Below are 20,816 nucleotides of genomic sequence, written 5' to 3'. Positions count from 1 at the left end.
GAAAAATCTCCTTTCTCCACTTTTCTAAGATTCTTTGTTTGTTTCCTTCTTTTGAGACAGGGTTTCTCTGTGTAATAGCCGTGGCTGTGCTGGAACTAGCTCTGAGGACCTGGCTAGCCTTGAACTCACAGATATCCACCTGCCTCTGCCTCCTGAGTGCTGGGTTTAAAGGTGTGCACCACCACTGCCTGGCCACTTTTCTAAATTAAATATATGTATTTATAGCCAGGAGGTAGTGGCTCATGCCTTTAATCCCAGCACTGAGGAGACAGAGGCAGATAAATCTCTAATTGAGATCAGTCTGGTCTATGGAGTTGAATTCCAAGCCAGCCAGGGATACACAAAGAAACCCTGTCTCAAAAAAAAAAAATTATTTGTGTGTGTGTGTGTGTGTGTGTGTGTGTGTGTGTGTGTGTATGGGTGTGTGTGTGGTGTGAGAGGGAGAGAGAAAGTGAGAGGGTCACCCAGAGGCCAGGAGAGGGTGTTGGATTCTCTGCAGCTGGAGTTACAAGTGGTTGTGAGCTCCCCCACCATGTGGTGGCTGGGAATGCAACTCCTGCCCTCTGGAGGAGCAGCAAGAGTTGTCAACCTGCTGAACCTTCTCTCTGGCCTTTCTCTATTTTTTCAGTATTCTCTTTTTAAATAGTTTATCGAAGATTAGTGGCAGAGCTCAGCTTGTTAGGGCTGCCAGAGCCCAGGCATCAGTACTTAAACTCCATCAATACTACTGCCTCTGAGTCTAGAGGCCAGGAACTTAATAGAAGGTAAACCAGACTAACCTTTTCTTGGCAAGGAACAGGGGATCACAGGGAGTGGAAGACACACAGTTTTTTAATAGCAGCAAGGTGAGCACACTTATCCCTAGTGGCCTTGGAGCCGTCGATACCTATGTTGCTCAGGGGACACAAGGCTGGAAAAAGCACCAGTGTGAGGGCATTTTGTGTCCAGAAGTGAGCATAAGGCAGGAATGGGAAGTCATCTAGTACAGCTGGGATCCCCCAGCATAGCAAACATGAGAGGTGTGCCTCTTGGTAACACAATCAGAGGAAGGAGAGACAAGATCGATGGTGGGGACACAGGGCAATTTGGCCACTCATGTGTCATATTCTTCTTAGTCCTTCTAGAAAAAAAGAAGAAGTGACGCTGGTCGGTGGTGGCGCACACCTTTAATCCCAGCGCTTGGGAGGCAGAGGCAGGAGGATCTAAGTGAGTTCGAGGCCAGCCTGGTCTACCAAGCAGTTCTGGATAGCCAGGACTTTACACAGAGAAACTCTGTTAAAAAAAAAGTGACATGCTCGATATCCAAGACCAAGCATCAGTTCACCACATTTGACCTTTGACCATGGGAAGTCTAGCTTGGGGTCCTGGCTGGATCTGTGAGTTGGGGCAGCACAGTTGTGTCAATTGCTTTAACTGCAGATCTCTCTGGAAGGAGTTGTGCATGCCAGGAAGCCACAGAGGGAAGGGTTTGGGTCCAGTGGTCCCACAGCTAGGTCACAGCTGTCACTGTTTCAGCATCCAGAGTCTCCCAGCTGCTCCAGAAGGGTCTTGACCTCGCCTTCCACTCGAAGCAGCTGAGCCTTGCGCCAAGGATTAAGGGTGGCGCCCCGACTATCTTCCAGATCCCGAAGCAATAGCTTGAGATGGCTCTGGACTCGGGCCGGGTCCCAGCTGTTGAGGTTGCGCTGAACTTCACTAAGGATCACTGACCAGTACTCAGACACCGCCGCTCCTTCTGTCAGCGAGGCCACAACCCGGGCACCACCTTCGCCCGAGCCCCCCAAGTCCCGCAGGACCTGGCGACCCTCTGAACTCAGCTCATTGAAGTAGAGGCTGGTGGGAAAGAGTTGGAAGGATGTCATTCATCGGGGTTTTGAGAAGGCCCAAGGTGGATAGAGAGAGAACCAGGAAGCCTTATAATTCCCTTTAGGCTGGCGAGTGGGAGGGGCCAAGCATCTGCAACAAGAGCTGAGGACTTAGCTTAGGTGGTAGAGTGCTTAGTGTGCACAAATCCCTAGGTTCACTCCCTAGCATCACAAAAAGAATCTTCAGTAAGCCAGAGACAGAGGTAGAAACCGATGGAAACATTAAGTGTGACCAGGGACAGCAGTCCCTGGGAGAAATGGTGGTAGGGAATCAGAGGACTGGCTTGGCACTGGGTAAACCAGGATAAGAAAGGTAACACAGATGGCAGGCTTGGGTTCAGAGCACTCCCTGGGTAGGAAGAACATAGTGAGAAGAGGGGAAAGCGGGGTTGGGGTCTGGGGGCAGGAGACCAGCCAAGACTTACTGCAGCAGCTCCAGAGATGGGTGCTCCCTAGCGGCCTTTGCCAAGGCCAGAGCTGCTGCGTCCCCAGCACCGTTGTAGGCCACGTTCAGTTCCTGCAGTTGCCTGTTGCGGTCCAGTTGGGCAGCCAGCAGCTCCAGCCCCTCATCTCCGAGGTCCGTGTGTAGCAGGGACAGGTGTGTCAGCGAGGTGTTTCCCGCTAGCCCCTCCATCAGTAAGGCAACCCCTGCTGCTGTCAGTGGGTTGTTGGACAGCCTACGGCCACAAGCAAGGCAAGGGTGGGGGTAAAGCATTGTAGATACCCGAGGTGGGTGTTAGGACTTTGGCCAAAGGGGGGCACATGTGGGTTGGAGACGCAGAAATGGGGCCCTGAAGAAGGGGCGGTGAAATGAGGAATGGCCCCTACCCAGGAGGGGGAGTGAGGGGAAGCAGGCTTCCCTTCCCCCTCCTTTCTATTTCTCTTGCTTCCTGACTTCCTCCCCTCTTCTTTCCTTATCAGTGCCCTTCTTACACCTTCCTTTACTGCCTCCCCAGCCTTTGGTCTTCCATGTATCTAATTCCATCATCTTTCCTCCCCCCCCCCCCATTAAAAACCACATTTAATGGTGCATGTTTGCCTGTGAGGGTGAAGTGAGGGAGGAGGCTATGGAGGCCAGAGAACAGCTTGCAAGAACTGGTTCTTTCCTTCCAAGCAACTTGTGGGTCCTGGGAATTAAACTCAGTTTGTCAGGCTTGGCAGCAGCCACTTCTACCCTCTGAGCCAGCTCACCAGGGGTCCCCTTCAGCCAGCCTTTCTTCTTCCTTGCCCACCTCTCCTGATTCTAATCAGGAACCAGGACCCCCAGGCATCTGGGCTCCTAGGAAATCAGCCAACAACTTGGAAGCAACTAGAGAGTATCCAGCGGGATGGTGAGTCTGCAGGGAACAGTGACTCTGTTGCCAGGCAACTGGCCCAGGAATTACTGCAGCTTTCCTGTCCCCGAGGCTAATATTAGCCAGGAGAAAGGCTTTCTCAACACCCACTCCTGGTGTCTTCCTTGCTCCTTTCTTTATATTACTCTTTCTTTTTGAGGGACAGAGTCCTGACTGTCCTGTAGACCCTGCAAGAACTTGTTCTGATGAACAGGCTGGCTTTGAACTCAGAGATCTGCCTGTCTCTGCCTCCCGAGAGCTGGGGTTAAAGGCGTGTGCTACCACCTTGCTCCTTTTTGTTGCTTGTAATGGACCTGGGCAGGAAGCTAACCAGGGCCCAGATAACCTCTTTTCTAGAGACAGGGCAGGGTGCTCATCATGTCCGAGGCCTTCCACCAGGCCCCCACTAGGACACTCACCGCAGAGTGGTGATCTGGCATTGGCTGTGAAGCAGCAGGTCTCGGAGGTCCCTGCAGGCCTCGGGGCCCAGGCCATTGAGCTGCAATCTGGAAGGGAAGGTGGCCAGAGGGGAGGCGAGAGACAGAAAAAGCCGTTCAGCACAGAGTCCTCCTATGGACCGTGCCTCTCCCTCACCAGCCTGCTTCCTGCCATCAAAACCTTTCTTCCCTCACGCTGCTCCTGTCGCTCTGCCCACACCTCCATCCCACTCTGCTGTGGTCCGCTCTGTCGAGGGCCATGAGTGGAGGTCTATGGTAGTACTGCAGGAAGGTAGGGCCTTGAGAGACAGAGCCTGGTTTGAGGATCAAGTAGTTGATCTGCTTGTGGAGCAGATTGGCTGAACTTGGAGGGCACTGGTTCCCACCCAGGGTGGGTGGTTGTCCAGCAAGCCTCCTTCATGTTCCTGGCCTTCTCCACACACAGCTGTTTCCTTCTCTGTTCTTCTGCCATGTTGAAACGCAGCCTCGGGGGTCTTCATGAGAAGATGAACCTTTCAGCCTCCAAAACTATAAACTCCTCTCTCCTCCTTGAGACAAAGTCTTTTGTTAAGACTTATGTATTTATTTTATGTATGCCTGAGTGTTCTATCTGCATGTACACCTCTTCTCCAGAAGAGGGTATCAGATACCACTACAGATGGTTGTGAGCCACCATGTGGTTGCTGGCAATTGAACTCAGGACCTCTGGAAGAGCAGTCAGTAAACTATCTCTCCAGCCATTGTAGCTCAAGCTGAACTCAAACTCACAGTACTCCTCCTGCCTCAGTCTTTTAAATGCTGGGATTAGGCCTAGCCTTGGGTGTTGTGATAGCAACAGAAAGCAAACTCATACACGTCCCCTGGCCTTTCTTCATTCCTTTGGGCTCCCTAGCACCTTCTCTGCCCAGCTACTTATCCAACCCCTTCTTCCCTTCATGCACCTAAGGATTAGTCCTCACCCCAGTTTCCTGGCCCGCAGGAAGACAGGCATGAGAGTCTGTAGGCCAGCAGAATCCAGCTGGCAGGAAGCCAAGTTCACCTCATCCAGCAGATGCTTTCCACTTCCCAGTACTGCGGCCACCACTGTGCACTTGAGCGGCGTCATGCGTACGCCTGCTAAATTGAGCTGGCGCAGGGAGCCGAGCACCTCAGCTGAGAAGCGCTGGTTCTGGAACTCATAGTGAAAGAAGAGATGGTCCAGAAGCTCGGAGGGGGGCAGCACCTGCCTACCCATCTTCCCCAGTTTCTTCTTGATGGCCTGGGCGTTCTCCAGGGCATCCAGGTTCTTGATGGGGCAGCCAAGCTGAGCCAGCACCGCCCGATTGTGGGCCGAGAGAAGTCCCCCCATGAACATGGGAAAGAGCTCAAAGACTTCATCCTCAGGGGGCTCGTCTGGGTGACGCCGGGGGCCCTCCACACCCAGGATGCTGGCACCCATCTGGTCCAGCACATCATCATTGTAGTAATCCTCCTCCCGGAACATCTCCAGCACCATGGCCTGCGCCACCGCCTCCCGACTCTTACTCACCATGCGCCCAAACACTCGTGGAAACACCTGGAAAAGAAGCATGGGAGGGGGTGTGGGTTAACCACGGATTCCACACATCCGATCAGCTCCCTCCAGCTGTTCTAACCTTGGGATCGTCCCTCAAACTCACAACGCCATTGGCCAGGTGACACTATTTCTCCTTCTCTGACACCTTCTATGGCTCCCTACTGGTTGGGAGGCAAACTCCAAACATTTAGTCTGGAATAGGAAACTTTTCATAATGTGGCCCCAAATGGACTTTTCTAGGGTCATCTCTCAAACACATGTTTCATGCACTCCAGAAATTAGGGACCTTCTTCTTTTCCCCAAGCACCCATTCATTTCCCAGTCCAGGAGGTGGTGGGGAAGAAGGAATACTTGCAGTTGTACCTCCACAGGGGGTCAGTTCTGGATAGCTCGTGGATATTAGATGTGTCAGGATACCCAAGCCCCTTATGTAAAACTAGTATTTATATATAGTCTATGCACACCTAACTATATCAAATAATCTCTGGATTATTTATAACACTTAACACATTGTAAATGCTAAATATAGCATGATTATGTGGTAATTATTTATGCTAAATAAACAGCACTACATTGTGTTGAAAAAGACCTATATATGTTTAATACAGGTACTTCTTGTGCGGGCAGAGGATTGAGCCAGGGCTTCACACATGTTGAGCACATGCTCGATTGTGGAGCCACAGTCCCCAGCTGCATTTTAAAGTTGTTTTATTTTTTATTTTATGTGCATGAGTGTTTTGCCTGCAGGTCTGTTTTGCACCACGTGTATGTCTACTGCCTGTGGAGGGCAGAAGAGGGCATTGGATCCTCTGGAACTGCAATTATGGATGGTTGCAAGCTACCATATGGGTGCTGGAAATGGATCCCAGGTCCTCTGCAAGAACAAGTACTCGTAACCAGGGAGTCATCTGCCTCGACCCATCCCTTGCATTTTTTTTAAAGATTCATTTTATTTTCAATTATATATATGCACGTAGGTACGTGCACATGAATGCAGATGCCTGAAGAGACCAGAGGAGGCTTGGCCTCCCCAGACCTGGAGTTATATGGATTCTGGGAACTGAACTCAGGTCCTCTCCAGGGCTGAGCCATTTCGCCAACGCTCTACAATCTTTTTTCAAATGTTTCTTCTACCTTTTTTTTTTTTTTAAGACATGCTCTTGCCCAGTGGTGGTGGCACACACTTTTACTCCCAGCACTCAGAAGACAAAGGCAGGTGGGCCTCTGAATTCAAGGCCAGCCTGGTCTACAGAGCAAGTTCCAGTGCCAAGGTTGCACAGAGAAATACAGTCTTAATTTAAAAAAAAAACAACAAAGACAGGCTCTTACTGTTGGAGTCCACACTAGCCCTGACCTCCAGGTCCTCCTCATTTAGCTTCCAGGGTACTGGGAGTAGAGGCAGGTGCTACTAGGCCCTGATAGTCAAATATTTTCTTGCTCCTGCTCCTGTTCTTCCTCCTCCTCCTCCCCATCTTCTTCTTGTCTTCTTCTTGAGATGGGATCTTGTGTCCCAGGCTAGACCTGGAATCTCTATATAGCTGAAGATGCCTTTGAATTACTGATCCTCCTGCCTCCACCTCCCAAGTTCTAGGATCACAAACACACGCCACTATATCTTGTCCAAACACTTGCAATCTGCAGCAGAATGCATACACAGACAGCAGATGCAAGGGGCTGAATGTTAAGCCACGCTGTTGGAGAGTAGGCTGGGTGTTAAGAATATATCAACACTGTCATCATCCGGATCATCCCAGCAACCATGATTGATGTGGCTGCTGCTGATTCATGGTCCTGGGTGATCGTCCCTGCCAACCTCAGTGCTGTCATCCTGAGCCTCCACCCCTGCTCCCTCTCCCACGGTGTGGTGCGGGTGCGGAGGCTCCCCACAGTGCGGAGGCTCCCCACAGTGCGGAGGCTCCCCCACAGTGTGGAGGCTCCCCCTTTTTCAGCGTCTCCATGACGCTGCTTGCTAGAGTTCCTCCCACCCCAATTGTCCTCTCGACTAATCCTACAGAAATCGGTTTAAATGCTCTTCCAGAAGGTTTTCCTGACTGCTCAAACCAGGTCCGTTTATCTCTCTTAGACCATCAGAACTTTTCTTACAGGCATTTATCATCTTTCGTTATGTAGGCATGTTGACTTTTGTGTTTGGTCTATAAAAATCAGAAAAGGCAGGAACCTGCAAAGTCATTGATTTCTCCAACAAACCTAACACATTGCCCAGTGCACAGCAAGTACTGAAATATTTGGGAGAGAAATGAATGACATGTGGGGAGGGTTGCTATGTCACCTCCCATGCTGGCAAAGAAACATGAGGCTGTTTGGTAGTCTCCACTATTGTTCATCATTTTCCTTCCTTCTTCCTTCCTTCCTTCCTTCCTTCCTTCCTTCCTTCCTTCCTTCCTTCTTCTTTTCTTTCTTTCTTTTTATTTTTTGCTTTGTGGGGGTTTTTCAAGACAGGGTTTCTCTGTGTAGCTCTGGCTGTCCAGGAACTCACTCTATAGACCACGCTGGTCTCAAACTCAGAGATCTGCCTACCTCTGCCTCCCAAGTGCTGGGATTAAAGGTGTGTGGTGCCACCGACCAGTTTATTGTTCATTTTCCAAATGTGAGATTCTTGCCACAGAAGTGACAGTACTCAATCTTGATCCGGGAACAAGACCAGAGAATATCATTGTGTGAAGATGAATCAATAGGACCATCATGAAGAGGACTGAGGATGCAGTTCAGTGATAGAGCATTGCCAGGGGTGTGGAGAGTCCTGGGCCCAACCCCCAGCTCAGAAGAGGAGGGTTGTGAGACTGTGTGTGTGTGTGTGTGTGTGTGTGTGTGTGTGTGTGTGTAGAGGAGGGTGAGACTGTGTGTGTGTGTGTGTGTGTAGAGGAGCATGAGACTGTGTGTGTGTGTGTGTGTGTGTGTGTGTGTGTGTGTGTAGAGGAGGGTGAGACTGTGTGTGTGTGTGTGTGTGTGGAGGAGCATGAGACTGCGTGTGTGTGTGTGTGTGTGTGTGTGTGTGTGTGTGTGTGTGTGTAGGAGCATGAGACTGCATGTGTGTGTGTAGAGGAGGGTGAGACTGTGTGTGTGTGTGTGTGTGTGTGTGTGTGTGTAGAGGAGGGTGAGACTGTGTGTGTGTGTGTGTGTGTGTGTGGAGGAGCATGAGACTGCATGTGTGTGTGTAGAGGAGGGTGAGACTCTGTGTGTGTGTGTGTGTGTAGAGGAGGATGAGACTGCGTGTGTGTGTGTGTGTGTGTGTGTGTGGAGGAGCATGAGACTGCATGTGTGTGTGTAGAGGAGGGTGAGACTGTGTGTGTGTGTGTGTGTGTGTGTGTGTGTGTGTGTGTGTGTGTGGAGGAGCATGAGACTGCATGTGTGTGTGTAGAGGAGGGTGAGACTGTGTGTGTGTGTGTGTGTGTGTGTGTGTGTGTGTGTGTGTGTGGAGGGTGAGACTGTGTGTGTGTGTGTGTGTGTGTGTGTGTGTGTGTGTAGAGGAGGGTGAGACTGTGTGTGTGTGTGTGTGTGTGTAGAGGAGCATGAGACTGCGTGTGTGTGTGTAGAGGAGGATGAGACTGCATGGTGTGTAGAAGAAGCCCAAGACTAACCCCAGGAATCATCCTCAATCACCCTTTCACCTTATTTTGGGGGGCAGGGTCTCTCAATCAGACTGAGTGCTCACTTTCCAGCTTGCTCTAGGGATCCCTGTATCTCAGCCTTCGGAGGGGGAATTCTGTGCGGTCCACCACAACCATTCAGCACTTGCATGGGTTCTGGAGATCCAAACTGAATCCTCATGCTCGCACTGCGAGCATTTTCACCATTGAGCCATCTCTCCAGCCCAGTGTCTTCAAGACAGACAGAGATTGGAGCAGTGTCTCCTCTCCAGACCTCTAGAGCTGATTTGCAAACAAAGGAAGAAACAGTGAAGCATCTGGCAGACGTCAGCAAGACCGGCTCCCACCATCCCCCCCCAGGAACATCCCATATCCGCCCGGCTTGTGGCATCGCTCTCAGGCCTATTGGCTGGTTTCTGGAGTGGACCGGCAGCCAGGGTGGACTGTCCTAAACCAATTACCGATGTCATTCATCCTCCCGGTACAGATGAATAAATGGCATCTGCTCTATAAACCTGTCTCCGTGATTGAGTTAGGATGAGTCATTGCTCCTGGGGCCTAATCGCCTCTGAAGAAGCGGACACAATTGAGTTTCTGGGCCTGGGGTTACTGAGGATGTAGCTGGGTGGTGGAAATGCTGCCTAGCACTTGCAAGGCCCTGGGTTCAATCTCCAGCACCACTGAAAGAAAAGAAAAATAAGACATTTCTGGGCCTGCAAACTGGAGTGCCATGACCTCTCCCAGCAGCAGGAAGAAAGAAAGAAAGAAAGAAAGAAAGAAAGAAAGAAAGAAAGAAAGAAAGAAAGAAAGGAAGAAAGGAAGAAAGAAAGAAAGAAAGAAAGAAAGAAAGAAAGGAAGAAAGAAAGAAAGAGAAGAGAAAAGAAAAGAAACCCTTGTTAGGAATCCATATGGGATTGTTTCAAAAGTCCCTGTAACCTCAATTTCCCTCTTATTCCCTAAGCCTTACTGCGGCTTTTTTCTCCCCATTCCTTAGACCTTAATTCCACTAAAAATCAAATTTCCAGAAGATTCCCATGTATAAAAGAAGCAGCCCCTCCCCACTGGGAGAAGAGCAGGAAGTGCATACAGAAGATCATGAGGCAGTTCGGAATCCTGGGAGGAAGGAGCAAGGAGTGTGTGTGTGTGTGTGTGTGTGTGTGTGTGTGTGTGTGTGTGTGTTGGTAGGTGTGTATTGGATGGTATTGGATGTGTGTTGGGTTTGTGTTGATGTGTATGTGTGTGTGTTGGTGTGTGTTTTGTGGGCAGGGATCTTTACCTTGAGCAAGTTGAATAGCAGAGGCAGAATCCGCAGGGGCAGCAGCTTGGCCACAATGCCCAGTACCAGGCTGACATCCTCCCCAACACGGCCCGCAAACTCAACCACTTCTTTGCCCACTCGCTGCAGGGCCGTCTTGCGTAAGCCCAGTACAATGTAGAGGGCAGCCAGGTATTCCTGCATGGCGGGCACAGTGAATACAAAGGCACCCAGGTGTCCTGGTTCCACACACGGGGCTAGAAAAAACCTCAGGGCATCTCGTCTGAAGATCTGCAGCAGCTGGAATTCTTCCTCTGTCTTGATGCCAGCTTCCAGGCAACCACGGACATCCTCTTCAGAGAAGTAGGTCTTTCGGGATGACACTCCCTCATAGGCCAACTTTCCCATAGTTCGGGCTGCATAGGCCATCAGGGATAAATTGGAGGGGTGGGTGCTGTCCAGTGTTTCCCCACTGAAGTTCAGACGCAGGAAGCTGGTATAAATACTTGTGAGGGTCTGGCCAGCAGGTGTAGGAACATGCAGGAAGTGCAAGGTTGCACACACAAGCCAGCAATAGGAGGGCAGGAAGCAGGCAGCGGCAATCTGGTGGTGCCCCTCCAGGTTTCGGGACAGCATCTGAATCAGGTTGTCCCGCTGAGCCGGTGTGGCTGAGACACCTGCACCCCCTGCACCGTATCCACAATCGGGCTGGTTAAGGCGAAGCTGGAAGTAGAGCTTCTGCAGGTTGGTATCGGAGAAGCCACAGATCTCACCATAGCGGCCCACATACTTGCTAGGGATACGGCCAATGGCCGAGGGCCGGGTGGTTACCAGGATGCTGGCCTGAGAAGGATAGGGTTAAAGGTTATGAGAGAAACTTCCTGATAGTTCAAGCCCCTAAAAATGGACTGTCCAATAATGAAGGGGACCATAATTATCAACATTATAACTCACAGCTCTGTACACAGTGACATGTCTTTCATCCCAGCACCCAGTAGGCAGAGACAGGTGGATCTCTGTGAGTCAAAGGTCAGCCTAGTATAAACAGTGAGTGCCAGGCCAGCCAGAATTACACAATGAGAACCTTTCCAGAAAAAGTATCAATATTAATTACTGATTATCTACTATGGCCCCAGGCACTGGGCTAAGCTCAATATATGGTATCCCACGTAACCCATACAGAACAAGGAAAGGACAGACATTTGGGAAGGTAAATGACGGCTCAGGCTCACACAGTTAGGAAGTGGAGGGGCCAAGGGTGAACTAACCTAGGTACTGTCCTGCACAACAAACCAAGAACATAAAATTCCCTATGGAGCAGGTTAAAGGGCAGCAGTGGCAGGGTGTGGCAAAGGGCAACCCACCTCAGGAAGCATGTATTTGCGGAGCAAGTTGACCATGATGGCAGCTGGTGCCCCGGGTTGCTCTGGGTCATTACAAAGCCCTGTGCCTGCCAGCCGGAAGTCAAGGTTGAGACGCTCCAGGCCATGGAGCACAAAGAGCAGGCGGGATCCGGCAGCGGTCATCAGGGGCAGTACCTCCTTCAGGGGTGTGTAACGCTGGGTCACAAGTTGGCACAAGGAAGCTGGGGTGGAGCCCAGGGATGACAAGTCCTCACAGGAAAAGGGGATGAGCAGCTCAAAGGCAGGCAGCCTTCCATAACACCAGTCCAGGACCATCTTGCGTACCAATGTGCTCTTGCCGGTACCTACGGTCCCATACAGCACCACTGTCTGCACGCGGCGCCCACAGGCGTCTGGGTCAAAGAGCTGAGACAGGACCAGTGGGGGCTGCCCAGCCTGGGTTCGTTGATGCCCTGTGGCCAGCTCTGCGGATGGGCGAAGCAGCTCGTCTGGGGTGCTCTCGCGGATCACAGGGTCAACATGGACCGTGTCTAGAGCAAAAGTCGGTCCAAACTGACGCTCCTCTCTGGGCAACCGGCTAAACCACTCCATGAGGTTGCGGCGATGCCTTTGGATGGCTTCTGGATGAGAAAGCAAAGGGCATGGGTCAAAACAAGCGACTGAAGATGCTAGTTCTTCGGGCAAGCCAGGGTGCTTGTAGGTCAGGGTAGGGAGTCAAAACAGAGCTCAGGGACACAGGAACCCATTTTAGTATGGACACACAGAACTCCCTTAACCAACAGATTACTCGGAAGGTTTAGAAGCCTCATGATAGAAAATAGGGAGCCTCTGAATAAATTACGCAGAGCCTGGGCTGACTGGCTTCCTGACTTTCTCTTTGTATAGTCTTAACCTGGCTACAGGACCCAAGATTGGCTGAAGTTAGGGAGAGGATGTATCTGTAAGTGCTTTGTGTATGGCCCATGTGCACAGGCCCAGTGAAGCACAGACGACAGGAGGGAAGGAGACAGGGAGGGAGGGAGGGGTCACCAGTAGATGACAATAATAGATCCTCTGGCCTTCCTCATCCTCCCCTTCCTTCCAGGCCCTCTCCTGTCCACAACCCTTCTTTACCAGTAGCCGAGATGCTCTTGAACAGCTGTCCATGCCTCCCTGGAGGGGGAACACTGTCTGCTGAGTTTCCATGGTGACGGATAAAGGCCCTGCGAGCAAAGACATGGAATGATCTGGAGTTTAGAACTGAGCTCAACCCTGGCATAGGCTTAGTCCAGTCCAGACTGCACTTTCTAAGCTGAGACCCTGACTCTTACCCTGTCCTAGGATCGGGGCCTGGCCTCCAGTCCTAATGGCTGCCTGCCCGGGACATAGACTGCCCTCAGCCAGTCTTATCCCACTCCCCAGTGTTATGTGTACCTACATAACCGATCTAAGCCAGCTTCCTCTAAATGCCCGGGACATTGCCTCCCTACCTGCCCACCCTCTCTCCCAGGGGATTACGACAGCACATTCTGACCGTTCCCATTGCCTGAGCTAGCTATGTCCGTCTGTGCTCTGAGGTACGACACACCCAGGTCTCACCTAGCGGGCCCAAGGGGATGCACCCCTCTAAAGGGCCAACTCCAGTGGCTCAGGAAGGAGATATGCTCATCTACAGAGAGAAGAAAGAGGCGGCATCTGCAGATCCCATCCACATCGCCCCACTAATGCACACCCCAACACTGATATCAGATCCCCTCCGATTTGCTCTTACAGTAGCATGTGCTATTTCTAAATAGCAGTTATTACATAATCTTCTATTTAGCCATATGATTATTTGATTATCATCCATTTCCCCTCCATGAGCACAGGGCTCACATCTGGTTTTATTCACAATTGTAGACCAAGAACCTAATCCACGGTCTGGTACACAGCCAACACGCAGCTAACGTCTTGGGTGAAGAGTCAGATTGATACAGTTAGAAGGGGCCCACTCAGCACCCTTGTCTTAAGATGGGCAAAAGAGGCTCTGGGAGGTGAGGTGACTGCCCAAGGACGCCAGCTATAGTATCACACAGCGAGGACTAGTGCACCTCGTGTCTGGATCCCTCCTTTTTTGGAAACACCATCTGGACCCTGAAAGCAGAAAGGAGGGGTCAAAACAAATCTGAGTTTCCTGCTTACCTGATAGCTGGGATGTTCTTCCCAGACCTGAGCCCCAAGAGGCCCTGGGCAAATGGCAGCCCCACCTCATCCTAGAAAGTCAGAGCCTGGAACAATTAGAACTGCCTTCTTTCTGGTTCCCCTGCAAAAAGAATAGTGTGAACGGGGTTGGCAAGATGGTTCACTGAGTAAAGGCTCCTATTACCAATCCCAGGAACACTGGGTAGAAGGAGAGAAATACTCCAGAAAGTTGTCCTCTGACCTTTGTACACACCCCACACAATAAACAAATGATTAAATGTATAAAAGAAAAACTTGCCAGGCGGTGGTGGCACATGCCTTTAATTCCAGCACTAGGGAGGCAGAGGCAGGAGGATCTCTGTGAGTTCAAGGCCAGCTTAATCTACAGAGTGAGTTCCAAGGCAGCCGGGTCTACACAGAGAAACAGTGTCTCGAAAAGCAAAAAGTAAGGGGAGGAGGGAGAAGAAGAAATAAAGAAAAAGAGAGAAAGAAAAATTTAAGAACAACCAATAATGCAAACTGAAAGACAAAACAATGAATGTATGGCTATCACCACCAGGTGGCCCCTCACACCTCCTCTCTCTCTCTCTCTCTCTCTCTCTCTCTCTCTCTCTCTCTCTCACACACACACACACACACACACACACACACACACTCCCTCTCCAACCCTTACCCCTAGCATCTAAGAAGGGGCCATCTCCCAAGGGAGGCTGCGCCCGTCCTCAGATATCAGCGTGTTTGAAAGGCTGGCCTGGCTTCTAGCTCTCCTCAGCAAGGATAATCCCAGCCTGAAAGATTCCATTTCATCTCCTACCACCTCCTGCCTCCCCGCTGAGGTTTCGCAGCTGCCTTTGTCCAGACTTCCAGTCCTATCAGCTGCTGGTAGGTTTTATTTGGCTTGGCTGCAGGCAAGCTCAGACAGGGGTATTGTGCTCAAGTCCAGCTCCTCTTCTGAGCCCAGGTTCCCCCAGTCATCACTATTCACTTCCTTCTGCCTTTGTGCCCCAGCCATCAGGTCATTTGAGCTGAGTTTTAATGGTTTTATCACTATCTTCTGACTTTTATGTAAGTCTCCTTTAAGGCTGGCATAAATAATGAATGAATGTGTGAATGAACTTCCTGCTTGATTAAGGACGTGCGCTCACACTTCTCCCAGGCCAACCTGGCCTCATCAGCCCCCATGTCGGTTACTTACTGCAAGAGCTCCTCCAAACCCTGGACTCATACTCTGTATTTCCTGGCTTTCCTTTTGGGAGTGGAGACAGTCTTCCAGATGCTCCCTGCCTACTGCTGTGTGTCAGCCCATCATCATCCTAGAACTTATTCGGATCCTTCCAAGTCTTACAGGACCCCACTTTCTCAAGGTCTCTGGGCCTTCACACTCTTGGCCTGTTCCGACCCCTCATTCCCTGAAGAAACCAACACCCTACATTTATGCTATTTTACAGCTACAAATCCCAGGCCCACACAAGCTATTTTCCTAGGTTTGCCGCCAGCCCACTCCTCATCCTCCATGACTACCGGATTCTTGCTCTCACCTCCCTAACTCAGTTCATACACTTTGCTTTAGCAGAATCCCAGACACTTTGAAGATTCTGCTGAAGGTACTCTTTCCCAGGTATCTTCTGGATCCCTTGCCATTTGGTATGCCTGTGATCCTATCCCATTGCCTTCCTCACTGACACTGGAGCTGAAAGAGGGGGCAAACTTGGGAAGTGCTGAATTGAGTAACTAGGGCTAGCCAGAGCAGGAGCTGGCTAGGCTGTTAATTAGGCTGGGGGCAGAGTCACGGGGCCTAGAGAAAGGACCTGAAAACCTGGCATATCTCAAGATCGGCATCAGCTCCAGAGTCAAGATAAGACACGCAGGGTTTAGGATAACTATCTAACCAAACAGTTGCCATGACACTCATCAAAAGTAGGGGTGCAACAAGAAGTTGCAGAGCTCCCCCACCAGCAGCTCTCCCACTTCTACTTGGCTTCAGGGAGTAAAGTGAAGCTGCCAGCAGGCCCACAGTCAGCGCCCAAGCTCCGGCAGAACTCCCAATGCCACTTGCCAGCTCCCGCGACCCAGCAGCCCAACTCTTGCTTCCCCGGCCCATCGCAGCCGCCCAAGCGGGGACCGGAGGAGCGATCGAGCCAGCTAGGCCTTTACCCAGGCTGCTCAGGCCCTGGTGCCCGTCGCCACGGCCCGGAGGGGTGGAAGCCGGCGTCTCCCGCTGGCTCCCAGCGTCCCCGGCTCGCTCTGCACGGCGCGCCTAGCCCGCCTCCGCGAGTCAGCCAGCGCGCAGCCCGGCCCACTCTGGCATCCCGCCCAGGAAGGCACCGAAACGCGCCCAGAGCGGAGACCAGCCGAAGGGGGCCCGAGGAACCGGCACCGGGGGAGGACTCCGGCCCCACCCGGCCCTCCTAGGACCCGGGTTCCCGTACTGCCCCCTGCAGGTTCCCAAGCGTCAGGCCCAACCGATGATCTCATCTCCACCTCCCAGTTTGAATTTGTTGATAACGCCCATTTTACAGATGAAAGCTCGGAAGCGCAGAAGGGTGAAATGACTAGCGCAGGTTGTCCCATTTGGAAGTAGATGAGTCAGAACAAGAGCTCGGGGTCTAAGCCTTCCAAACTCTGAGATATTCATCCCCAGGGCCTCCTGACCTCTCTTCCTGGTCACAATCGTAGCTTACCTCCACGCACAAGAGGACCCTTCTTGGGGCCTCCTTTCTGTGTCATTCAGCCCCAAGACCTCTGGGGGGACCTCTGGTAACTTTGGCCAGGAAGGAAGACTGGGGACTGATAAACAGTTCCTACTCCAACCTGCTCTTCCTGTCTGACATCCAGTCATGGTTTAGCCCTGGGACTTCCGGGCCCTAAAAACCCCCACCCTCATCCCTTCCATTCAAAGGAACACCCAAGGCTCGCGTAACTAGAATGTCAGAGCCACCCATCCCCTTCGGCCAAGGAACGCCTCCACATGCAAACATGGGTGTGCGATGTGCAGGGAACAGACATGAAATAGAGAACTCTGGAGAAAGGTTCCTCGGGGCAGGGCTGGGAAGAGGCTTTTGTGGTCTGCCCTCCATTGAAACAGAAGGCAATGGTGATTCTTTCAGCTGGGCGATTGTCCATTCATCCATGTGTGGTGCTGGGCCAGCACTGAACCCTGGGTTACCAACCAGAACAAGTCGTGCAGGGACCAACCATGTTAACAAAGAATGCTCTTCAAAGGCAGAGGCAAACCATGAGGAAAGCCTGGAAGAGGAAGTTACTACCTGCTTCTAGCAGAGACTGTGACTGAGCTGGATGTTAAAAAGTATGTCAGAAGCCGGGCGGTGGTGGCGCACGCCTTTAATTCCAGCACTCGGGAGGCAGAGGCAGGCGGATCGCTGTGAGTTCGAGGCCAGCCTGGTCTACAAGAGCTAGTTCCAGGACAGGAACCAAAAACTACGGAGAAACCCTGTCTCGAAAAATCAAAAAAAAAAAAAAAAGTATGTCAGAAAGGCATAATGGGCATTTGAAAAGAAGTCTTTCCAAGATTGGAGAGATGGCTCAGCAGTTACAAGCACTGGCTGCTCTTCCAGAGGACCTGAGTTCAATTCCTGTCACCTACGTGGCAGCTCACAACCATCTCTAACTCCGTGGATCTGACGCCTTCTTGGCTTCTTTGGACACTGCATGTATGTAGTGCACAGTTATACACACAAACAAAACACACCCTACATACTTTTTAATATTAAAAATATAATAAAAAGTTCTTCCAGAGGGGTTGAATGAGGATGAACATCTCCGTGGATATAGGTCTCAGGGGTGACATTTAATAAGGGCCTGGGGCCTCCTCTAGTTTTACTCTGCTTAACCTAGCCATGGGAAGCCAACTGTCACCTGGCCACAATTAATGGACATTGCTCAGAGCAAGCCATTCCTCCCTTCCCCCGTGGATATTACAGCTGTGTGGCTTTTATTAATAACATATAATTCGACTGGCCTCTGCAGACAGAAGGCCTGTGAGTCATGCTATGGGCATGTCCTCTGTTGTCAGGCCTTAGTATGGGGCACCAGGTGCTCCAAGAGCCGTGCATGGCACAGAAAACCATCTGATCCACTCTGCCCTCTAGCCCTTCGCACAGAGAAGCCACATGGTGAGAACATGGTCTCTGAGTCCTGCCAGGTGGGCACGGAAGAGAGACCCATTACCAGCGGACCTGGAACCAGGGGGAGGCAGAGCAGGTGAGTGACAGTGTCTGGAGAGTTTGTGGGTCACTTCTAACTGCTTCAGGTCCAGACATATGTCTGTGTCTGCCTCCTGAGTGTTGATATTAAAAGTGTATACCACCACCACTGTTGTGGAATATTTGTACATGGTGTAAAGATGTATTTGCTGTGACTGGTGTAATAAAAAGCTGAATTATCAATAACTAGGCAGGAAGTTTAGGCCGAATTTCTGGGGAGAGAAAGAAAGAGGAGAAGGAATGGAGGTGCACAGGAGACGCCAGGTGACACAGAGAAGAAACAGGCGGTACAAGATGGAAGAGAGGTAACGGCATATGATAGAACGCAGATTAGCATAAATGGGTTAATTTATGTGATAAGAGCTATAGGCTGAGCTTTCATAATTCATAAGAAGTCTCTGTGTCATTATTCAGGAGTTGTCTGGCGGGACAGCACCTGGGGAAGACTATATTTTAAAAAAGAACCTGCAGAAGGCTTGGAGGCCACAGCCTGCAATCCCAGCTATTTAGGAGGCTGAGGAAGAAGAGTTACAAATCCAAGCTGCCTAGGCTACAGAGTGGGTTTCAAGCCAACCTAGGTAATGGGAGACCTTGTCCAAAAGTTTAAAACAATTTTAAAAGGCCCGGGAAAGTACAGGATCTTAGATTCAACCTGCAGCCAAATACATAAACAAATACAAAGTGAAACAGTAAAGGAAGAATCTGAAGAAAAGCTGGTGGCAGCTCCTTCCTGTAATTCCAGCACTTAGGAGACTGAGGGCAACAGGGCTGCTTTGATTTCAAGGGAAACCTGGGCTACAGGGTCTGGCAGGAGCCTGGCAGTGTAGCCCATCGGGCACAATGCTTGTCTAGTATGCACGAAGCCCTGGCTTTGGTTTGCAATGCCTGAATGAGGTGTACATGCCTGTAAGTGTAGCATCTGGCAGGTAGATACAAGAGGATCAGAAAGTCTAGGCCAGCTCTGCAGGGACGTGATGAGTTCAAGGCCAGCCTGGCTACAAGAGATCCTGTGTACGAATCAATAAATAAACAATAAAAGTTAATATTAGACAGAAATAAAAGCAGCTGGGTATGGTGGCACACACCTCTAACCCTAGTACTCAGAAGGCCAAATTAGGCAAATCCCTGAATTTGAGGCTAACCTGGTCTATGTAACAAGCTTCAGGCCAGCCAGGATTATATAGTGAGACTCTGTCTCAAAGAAATAAGCAAATAATAATAATAAAGAGAGAGAGGGAGGGAGGGAAAGGAAGAAGGGAGAGAGGCAGGAAAACTGCCTGGAGGCTCTTCATGCCTTTAACTTGTAAGGAACCAGTGATCAGCATCACCCCAGGAAGAAGAAGGTTCGTAAACACCCCCTTAAACAACCCAGAAGTCTGATTCTCACCTCTCCTTCTCCCTCCGAGTCTTCATCAGAAACAAAGTTAATCTGTCTACAGTGAGTACCCAACCAGTCATAGTCCCACCCTAGTCCACCTGTGGCACAAATGTGTTGTCCCAGATGGCTGACAAGGCTGGCCTCAGTCCCTTCCTTCAACCCTCAAGCCTCAGGCCCAAGAGAGAAGAGGAGACAACACACGGCTTCTTGGACCATTGGCCGCCAGCCCTCAAGACCCTCAGAACAAATGCCCACTCCAAACCTCTAGCGTTGGCTACTGATGGCTCAGCTCCAGAATATGTGACCCAGTAGGAAAGAAGAGGGAAAGGAAAAGAGAAAATCGGAGTAAGCCCAATGGAGTCCCTGTCACTCCCGTCTTGGAGGCAGGTGAGGCTCTTGGGCAGTAGTTCTCAACCTGTGGGTCGTGACCCCTTTGGGGTTACATATCAGATGTATAGGCTGGGTGATGGTGGCACACGCCTTTAATCCCAGCACTTAGGAGGCAGAGGCAGGCGGAACTCTATGAGTTCGAGGCCAGCCTGGTCTACAAGAGTTCCAGGACAAGCTCCAAAGCTACAGAGAAACCCTGTTTCCAAAAAAAAAAAAAAAAAGATTTCAACCCACAGATGTATAATATTATGATTCATAACAGTATCAAAATAACAGTAATGAAGTATGGTTGGGGGGGTCACTACACCATGAGGAACTGTATTAAAGAGGTCACAGCATTAGGAAGGTTGAGAGCCACTGGGATAGGGCCTTTGCTGCTTTCCAGTGCCTTTTTTTAAAAAATATTTATCTATTTATTTATTATGTATACAGCTAGCCAGAAGAGGGCACCAGACCTCATTACAGATGGTTGTGAGCCACCATGTGGTTGCTGGGAATTGAACTCAGGACTCTTAACCACCGAGCCATCTCTCCAGCTCTTTCTAGTGCCTTTCACGAAAGCCACTGACTAGCACTCTCCCTCGCTTCCATGCACTGTCTGGGCTCCCCGAGCCCAGGAGAGAGTCAAGGGTCACTTTGGCAATAGACCTATACAACAGGCATAAGTTCCCACACACAGCTTGTGGACCCGAGAGTGACCAGGAGCCCTGACTAAAGCTGAGAAGGAAACTGGTAGCAGAAGATTTGGTCTCAGGTGCCACTCCTCACCCCACCTCCCTTTAGGAAGGGTCTCCTGCTGCCCAGACTGGCCTTGAACTTCCCAGGTAACTGAGGATGACTTTGCACTGCCAATCCTCCTGTGTCCACCTCCCAGGTGCTGGGATGACAGGTGGGCCGCTACATCTGGACGATGCAGCACTGGGGACTGGATTAGTCTTCAAGCATGCTGGGTAAGCACTCTATCAGATGAACTGCATCCCCATCCCTCAAGGTTCCATTTCTACTATTTAAGGGTCCAGGTCACCTTTTACTCAACTGAAAAAAATGGGAAATGATGACAAGGGTCAGTGTGGGGTTGGCACTGAAGTTTTGGTCAGGTAGGAAGCATGACACAAATATTTCCGTAAGATATACATTAATGAGTTTGACCAATGCCCGAGACTTAACACCCCTGCCACAGGATCCCCAAAGCTGGCAGACGCCTTGCCAAGAGCTTTGAATCCCCTCGCATATCCTACAGTAGTAGG

The 20,816-nt window shown here is 50.8% G+C and overlaps 1 protein-coding gene across 4 annotated transcripts; it reads right to left on the bottom strand.

Moving 5' to 3' along the window:
• Window positions 1–815: 815 nt before the first annotated feature.
• On the bottom strand, window positions 816–16,356 carry Nlrx1 (NLR family member X1). Of its 4 annotated transcripts, none has more exons than XM_075966236.1 (10): window positions 16,260–16,356; window positions 13,579–13,699; window positions 12,997–13,066; window positions 12,532–12,620; window positions 11,419–12,038; window positions 10,076–10,897; window positions 4,596–5,191; window positions 3,619–3,705; window positions 2,291–2,542; window positions 816–1,833 (listed from the first exon to the last, which is right to left on the bottom strand). In XM_075966236.1, exons 2-10 carry the CDS (start codon window positions 13,646–13,648, stop codon window positions 1,512–1,514), a joined length of 2,928 nt encoding a protein of 975 aa, XP_075822351.1. In that variant the 5' UTR covers window positions 13,649–13,699; window positions 16,260–16,356; the 3' UTR covers window positions 816–1,511. The 4 variants fall into 4 exon arrangements, with proteins under 4 accessions (XP_075822351.1, XP_075822349.1, XP_075822350.1 ...); XM_075966234.1 differs by lacking the exon at window positions 16,260–16,356 and adding an exon at window positions 15,733–15,971; XM_075966235.1 differs by lacking the exon at window positions 16,260–16,356 and having other exon boundaries at window positions 13,579–15,971.
• Between the last annotated feature and the right edge of the window lie 4,460 nt (window positions 16,357–20,816).

The sequence above is a fragment of the Microtus pennsylvanicus genome, chromosome 3 (assembly GCF_037038515.1).
Source record: "Microtus pennsylvanicus isolate mMicPen1 chromosome 3, mMicPen1.hap1, whole genome shotgun sequence".
NCBI lineage: Eukaryota > Metazoa > Chordata > Mammalia > Rodentia > Cricetidae > Microtus > Microtus pennsylvanicus.
This window is presented reverse-complemented; position numbering and strand designations above follow the sequence as displayed.

Bases quoted from the DNA above. Each gene is read 5' to 3' on its own strand.
- Nlrx1 (XM_075966236.1), bottom strand. From the start codon at position 13,648: ATGAGGTGGGGCTGCCATTTGCCCAGGGCCTCTTGGGGCTCAGGTCTG. The intron at 2,543-3,618 runs GTGAGTGTCCTA...TTGTGGCCGTAG, and splicing joins TGCCAGATCACCACTCTGCG to GCTGTCCAACAACCCACTGA. The intron at 1,834-2,290 runs GTAAGTCTTGGC...CTTTCCCACCAG, and splicing joins CCATCTCTGGAGCTGCTGCA to CCTCTACTTCAATGAGCTGA.